The following is a 7,903-nucleotide window of genomic DNA, read 5'->3' as shown; positions in this document are numbered from 1 at the left end:
TGTATCATAATAAGACAACAGCAGTGAATACTGAGGATTGTTCTTGTTACATTCTATTTCCCCCAAGAGGTCGACGAGGCTGTATAACAATGTTTTGTCCTTTGGTAACTGTAAGACAGGAAATTTCATGAGTTCACATCGTAACTTCGAGTCAATCAGTTCAGGTGATCCATATCGTTCATCTAACCTTTGCCAAATCTTGTTAAGTGCAGCACCAGTATCACTAGGATTAGCTCTTCTAATTCTAGTAGCTTGAACTGTTGATTCAGGTCCCAACCATCTTAAGAGTAAGTCTATCTCTTCAAGGGGACTCAGTGTGGCTTCTGACACTATGCTCTTAAAGCTTCCTTTCCAGAGATTATAAGATGAAGGATCATCATCATACTTTCGAAGTCTTTGTGAGATCAAGTCTTTCTTCATCATGTAACTGTTCATGAAATTACCAGTAGCACTAGTAGTTGTAGGAATGACAGTTGACGGCACAGATGAAAACTGTTGAGGTTGAGTGTCACTTTGAGAATGTATATTCCCAGATTCAAAACTAGGCTGCGATATCACAGGTTGTGCACTAGAGGGCATAGGCTGTGTATACATAGGCTGCATTGGTCGTGGAGTGTATGTCGAGAACATAGGATGCATAGGCCGAGGAGTATGAGGAGCATACATAGGTAGCATAGGTTGGGGTGGGTATGTCGGCTGCATAGGATATCTAGGATAAGCTGCCCGTATGGGTTGTGGTGGATTTATAGCTGGTCGCACTTGTTGTGGATTACATGTATAAGGTTGTTGTAAAGTTTCTGGAACACATGTTGTTGACACGGAAGGCAGAGTATTATCTGACTGTGGAACAAACTTTTCTGCTTGAGGATTAAAAGGTAAGTTCTTTATAAAAGTTTTAGATTTCTCAAACCCTACTACTTTCGGTAATCCTAGATCAACGTGACTCCTTTCTTCATCACCCATTTCGAACTTCACTCTTGTTTCTGCTATCTGAACTTCCTCTTGATGTTTTAGCAATTCTAGTTCCATGTCTAAACATTCCTGCTCTTGTTTCAATTTTGCAGCATTGTTCTTCAAATTGTAATTTTGATTTCTGACGTCTTAGCTCGGCAACCTTCTCTGCAGTCTTTAGCCTCGTTTTAGCTTCTTCTACTCTCTGTTGTGATTTGGTACTTGAAGACACTCTACCACTAAGAGTGTTTGCCTCCTCTTCCATAGATCTTATACATGTTATAGTCTCACTGAGTTTTGTCAGACACGATTCTGTATCTTCACTAATTAGTCTACAGCTATTGTCTATCAATATTCGTTCACTATCACTGTAAGTATGTCTGTTCATAAATTCCTGACTGTCATTATATACTTGTTTATAAACCTGAAAGTTTCTCTCAATCTTATCGCGGATTGAGGTCAGTATTGTTAATTCTTTTGAACATGTAGTAGATTCTTCAATATCTGATCTAATTCTTTTCTCTATATGGAGAAGTTTTTCTCTAAACTTATTTACATTTTCCTTTAACTGTTCTTGTGCCTTTTGTGTCGGAACTTTTACTCTTTCTGAAGTCCTTGTCGGTTCTGATCCCAGGGTGCCTGGCTGAACATGAGTCTGTTCCCCGGAGGGTATCTCATGTTGATTTGGTGTCGACATGGCCGGTAGTCATCTACTATGCTGTCCCAAAAAGTCGAGGACACGACAGCTAGCAAACTTAATTTATTCTCTAGGAATAAACCGTAGATGCTACAACAAAATATAAACAATACAATGTAGCACATGCAAAAACGTATCATAGGTCAGGGAGTACACTACCGATAAGCAATGAATTCATTCATGACCAAAATATTTAAATGCATAAATTAAATACATCATAGATATTGAAAGAAATGCACTATTTATCACTTATATAATGGTGAAAATGAAATAACAAAAATACATACACTGTTGGGTCTGTAAAACACCATCGATAAAATTCATAACATGAAAAACTCGTGGAGCGGAAGAAGTATATTGAACATAAACACCAAAACCAAATACCTAAAAATTTTCCGGAACGGAGTCAATTTACCACCTAAATTTGTAAATATTTTTCAAAAGTCTTTGTCAGAATGTTTTCAATCTTTAATATGATGAAGAACATACTCAAATAATTACAAAAGGTGATTAAAATATATACCTTTCTCCACAAACGAATGAGAGACACTCTATTTATCAATACTTTTGTTGACCTTTCTGCACTAACACAGGATTTAATTATTTAATGACTGTTTTGGGCTAACGTTCAGATTTACAATGTAAATATTTATCAAAAATGTAATTTTTTTTAATTCAAAAAGATATTTTAGGGAAACATTATTATTATATACCAACCATTATGAATAATTAACAAATAATTATCATGTTTATGAAAGAGAATGCACGTCATTTCATGATAGACATTACCAAATTTGCACACAATTTTTAACAGATCTTTGACTCAGAGACATTTTTATCAAGATATTGTACTATTTAGATTTCTTAGGATTTTTGATTTCCTTCAAAATAGTTGCATGTCATTCACATTATCACAGTTGTGTAACTTCATTACATGAGACAGTCTTGGAGAAAGTACGGGAAAAGTAACATTAGATTAATTATGACGTCATAATGGATCCAGCATCAAAAAGACGGTCTAAACTGATTTACTTGATATGACGTCATACGACGTAGGTTCTACGTTAAGCGTATATTTCATGGGCGTCCTTAACCTAGCTGCGTTTCTGATCATCCTATTTCTCTTGCCTTTGGGAAACATACCTTCATCTTTCAGTTTTGGTTTTATTTCAATTTTACGTCTTTAGATCCTTTACAGTGTTGAATTATGCTCAGCTGACCGTTAAGACCTTTAGGCCTCTTGTTTCGAATAGCTTGAATGAGTGGTATCACTTGTTGGAATAGGTGATATCACCTATTCGAATAGGTATCAATATTATATCAATATAATATTCATAAATACCAAAACCGCGCCTCATAAATCTCTTGTAATAGATCTTTTCAATAAACATTTTCAAATATCTCTTACATGTACGTATGATATCAATGCAACAACTGAATTAAAGAGCACAGTAGTTATTGTTTGAAAATTTGCACAATGACACCTTCAAAATGAAATCTTTTTATCTTTCAAACTATATTGGTATTAAAGATAATTTCCTTATTTATTCCTTTTGACGGTAAACCCCTTTAATTCTGGAATAATCTCATAAATTTAACTCACGATTTTTCACAGATGTAAGCATGCAATTCATGACAGTAATCGTCACACCATTGATAATTATAATCCTTTCTCATCGCTAGGCAGTGTTGTTTACCTGGCAAATAAATAATTTACAGATTACTGGTCACTCACAAGTTATTATTTTAAATGAATGGAAAAGATTCAAAGTAGGGCTCAGTCTTTCCGAATCTTTGCAAATATCTTCTACAGTTATATAAATAAAATGGTAGAGATAGGAAAGTCATCTGCCGGTGTGAAGAAAAATAATGACCCCCGTAGAATAATGGAATAATGAACAATAAGGGTAAATTCAAAAATAGTGACAGCTTAGTTGAACTTTTTTGGAAAAAAATCAACTAACCATAACATATTTTTCACTCATGTCTTCATATCGTACATGCAATCTAGTTAAAATTCCTGACTTGGCAATTGCATGAATAAACGAGTGCATGAAAAACTTTCAAATTTTTTTATTAGTAAAACTTTAGTTTGAAAAAAGAAAATATTATAATATCCTAAGCGACTTGCTAAAATTCATTACGAAAAGAAATCATAATTTTTTTTAAGCTTCAAAATGGTGTCAGGGATATAAGTGATTAGATATAAACCTTGATTCTCTTCTATTGTATACATTTATGTGAAAAAAAAATTTGTTTCTTGATTGTTATTTTACGTTATTTTCTTTTAAATTCTGGTTTGAAAGTTTTAATATGAAAGGCGTTTGACACAATTACTCATTCAAATTTGTAAATCAGTTTGTCATTTCGATATTTTTACCATTACGGCAAGTTTTTCATATTTTCTAGACTTCAAAATATTATTTTCTTGCATAATTTAAGTGTATGATAAGTAATGAAAACTATTCTGGGAATTGACTGTAAAATGTTTAAACAATATCTGTAATTTGTTGATGGACTTATTGATTTGAACGGCAAATAGTATCAAAAATTTTCTGCAATTTGTCTTGTTAGAAAAGATGGATGAAATTCATTGATAATCACAAAAGTTTTTTTTGCACTCCTGACTGCAGTAGAATATAAAATTAAAACCATAGTACACAAAAATTTATAAAGTGTTGACAACATCAAGTGGCAATATTTATAGGCCAATAACTTATAGTTAAAAAATAAAAAAATATTAAAACTTGGCCTTAGATCCTAAATTTTTGCCCTATAAAAAACTAGCTAACAAGATGTGTTTGTGAAACACTATACCCCCGATGGTAACACAGTTTTGGAGTGGGTCGTAGACTACAGTGCAATAGTTATGGCCATTGTTTAAGTTTTTCAAATGTAGGTCAAAGGTCACAGTTGAGGTCACATGATCAAAAATTTAAGTACCAATGGAAAGGTCTTGTCATAATGAACACTCATGTCAAATATTAAAGCCTTACCCTTGACAGCGCAAGGGCTAGGTTAAAGTTGACAACAGACAGAAAGACAAACAGACAGACAGGACAATAATTCTAACATTTTTGTTGCACTCCTGACCAAGAGTATGCAGGTCTTAAAAGTAGAAATGTGAAGCATAAGAAACATCACAACGTGTTCCGTTTTTTCAATGAAGTTTAGGTGGGATTACTTGAATTTTATAACAATTTTTTCATTTTTTTTTTTTCATTCTTAAAAAATTCAAAGAAAAGATGAAAATACATCTCGATTAGTAAAATTGAAAAAGAGAAATTTTAATAATAAACCAGTCAATGATTTAGTAATAAATTATTCAAATAGATTATTATTGATTTAAAAATATTTATTAGTATGAACAGAAGTCTTTTCATCATATAACTTGGATCTTTCAAACAAATGTGATGAGCTCCTGACCATAGAAATAAAGTTTTAAACACAGACAGACCCTGTTATTTATAGATTTATTTGGTAATAATGTCCTTTGTGTCTATTTTCCAAACTAGAAATCAGGGAATCATATACTGAAATGCAAATGAAACGCAGCATCCTATTTTAAGGGGAAATATTATATTGAGGATATAATTTTGTATCTAAAAAGTAAGAATATCTTCAAATTAATTTTGTAAATGTCGGTAATTTAACGGTTGAATGATTTTTTTTATACCATTACCGGAAGTTAAGTTTGAGTCCGCTTAATAGAAATCAAAAATTGCATGTTTAACAAAACATTTAGCAATAATATAGGGTTTTAATGGTTTATATCTGTTCACCATTAGTAATGCAGCAATATTCCGAAAAATAAATTATCCTTTCTTTTCCGTAAGCTATGCCAAGGGTTCCTGAAAATGACTTAAGTACACATTTCCATTGCTCTAGCTGGAAAATCTCAAAATAAAGGTGATGGAGAGTTGCAGATGCAAATATGCAATACATCACGCCTCAAAAGGCTCTTACGTATCATTAGCATGAATGAAGTCCTTGGACCAGAAGTCCAAGGGTACTACACTGTGCTAGGCTAGAGGAAATTCGACCTCGTCATCTTAAAAACAGGCATTTAAAAATAACAAAGAATATTTCTTTCGCTCAGATTTCGAGATTGATGAACCTATTGCACCGTAGAAATCAAGCTGCAATTGTTGTGCTTGGCAGTCTTGCACGCTGTTATTGAATGGCCGGTGTGGGGGTGTTTTAACAGTCATGAGTTACTTTCTAAAGTTAAAAGGTAATCATTTAAACTTTTATCAAATCTCCTATGTTTTTAAATCGAGTTCAACCTTACTGTATTCATTTTTGAAAATCATCAGGTAAAAAATTCAAATTTTTGCAGATTACTGCTTGTTGCGTTTCTTTTGCATTTCAGTATATATTGATTTAAATTTTTTTTTAAGTAATTCTTGTTTTTCTATTCTCAACACAGCTCTTTTATCAATTATAAGCCTCAATATTTTAAAGACAAAATTTAATGTTTTCATTTTTATTTATAAAAGAAAATATGGAAACACTTTTTGATAGTTACTTTAAAGATCTTAAATGTGTCGAGTGCATTTATTGTAAATCTTGTGAAATTGTTAATTCGTTCGTGCGTCTTGGTACGGATCTAGAAAATATAGTGTCGGAAGACTCACGCGCGCACCAGGTTGCCATGGAGAGGGATCCCTTAAATTTTGCCATTTTGACCACATGAAATTTTGAGGAAATGTTCAAAGAAATTTTGTCGGTTTCTAGTAAACTCACACAAAAATTACTGGATCATAAGACACAGGTAACATGAATTTTTCAAGTATACAGGTCATATAATCGTTTATTGTAGAATTATATTACCTCAATGGAAAGGTCATGCAAAGCGACAAGGTTTCTGAAAATGGGTAAATTAGTATTTTTAGGTCACCTGAGTCACTCAGGTAACCTATTGCTATCTGTTTTCGTCCGTCGTCGTGCGTCGTCCGTCGTGTGTTAACATTTGAACATTTTCAGCTTCTTCTCTGAAACCGCTGAACCAATTTCAGCCACTTTTAGCACATGGCATCTATGTGTGAAGGGGAACAAAATTTGTGAATTTCATGGTCCCTGCACCCCTGGGGCCTGAGGAGTGGGGCTAAAACCACCAAAATTAATGCAATCTTTAAAAATCTTCTTCTTTACTCCGGGACATCAAGCAGTCAAACTGTTGACATGACTGTAATAAATATTGAGCCCTCTACCAAAATTGTGAAATTCATGACCCCAGGGTCAGGGGTTCTGGTGCTAGGGCGGGGCTATATAGATCATATAGTGAAAGTGCATTTTTTTTTGAAAATCTTCTTCTCTACTCCTGGGTATTATTGAAACAAATTGAATACATAGTTATAATAAGCAAGGATGACTCTACCAAAATTGTGAAATTCATGGCCCCAGGGTCAGGGGTTCTGGTGCTAGGGCGGGGCTATATTGATCATATAGTGAAAGTGCATTATTTCTTTGAAAATTTTCTTCTCTACTCCTGGGTATTATTGAAACAAATTAAATACATACTTATGATAAGCAAGAGTAACTCTACCAAAATTGTGAAATTCATAGCCCCAGGGTAAGGGGTTCTGGTGCTGGGGTGGGGGAGCTACATAGATCATACAGTGAAAGTGCATTATTTCTTTGAAAATCTTCTTCTCTGCTCCTGGGTATTATTTGAAAAATTAAATACATAGTTATGATAAGCAAGAGTAACTCTACCAAAATTGTCGATTTTATAGCCCCTGGATCAGGGGTTCTGATGTTAGGGCGGGGCTCTATTTATTATACAGTGAAAATGCATTAATGTTTTAAAAATCTTCTTCTCTGCTCCTGGGTGTTATTTAAACAAACTAAGTACATTGTTATGATAAGCAAGGATGCCTCTTCCAAAATTGTGAAATTCATGTCCCCAGGAACAAGGGTTCTGATGCTAGGGTGGGGCTATATAGCTCCTATAGTGAAGGTGAATTATTTCTTTGAAAATCTTCTCTGCCCCTGAGTACTATTTAAACAAACTAAGCATATTGATATGATATGCAAGGATGCCTCTTCCAAAATTGTGAATTTCATGGCCCCAGGGTAAAGGGTTCTGGTGAAAAAGTGGGGGGGGGGGCACTATTGATTATATAGTGAAGAAGCAAAATTTCTTTGAAAATATTCTTTTCTGCTTCTGGTTAAAAAGCAAAGAAGCTAAGTATATAGTTATGATGAACAAGAGTGCTTCTTCCAGAGTAGTGAATTGCATGACCCCTGGGT

At 33.8% G+C, this 7,903-nt stretch overlaps 1 protein-coding gene across 1 annotated transcript in view; it reads right to left on the bottom strand.

Moving 5' to 3' along the window:
- The window catches only part of LOC133198965 (perlucin-like), a 37,504-nt gene that overhangs the window by 8,686 nt on the left and 20,915 nt on the right, over positions 1-7,903 (bottom strand). Inside the window, exon 6 of the mRNA XM_061334864.1 lies at positions 3,252-3,345. Coding sequence (XP_061190848.1) covers positions 3,252-3,345 — 94 coding nt within the window. The remainder of the gene's footprint in view (positions 1-3,251; positions 3,346-7,903) is intronic.

Source organism: Saccostrea echinata, unplaced genomic scaffold (assembly GCF_033153115.1).
Source record: "Saccostrea echinata isolate AGI-Se365-2 ecotype Australia unplaced genomic scaffold, CSIRO_AGI_Sech_v1 ptg000033l, whole genome shotgun sequence".
Taxonomy (NCBI): Eukaryota; Metazoa; Mollusca; class Bivalvia; order Ostreida; family Ostreidae; genus Saccostrea; species Saccostrea echinata.
The sequence above is the reverse complement of the archived record's forward strand: the minus strand, read 5'-3'. Positions and strand labels throughout refer to the sequence as shown.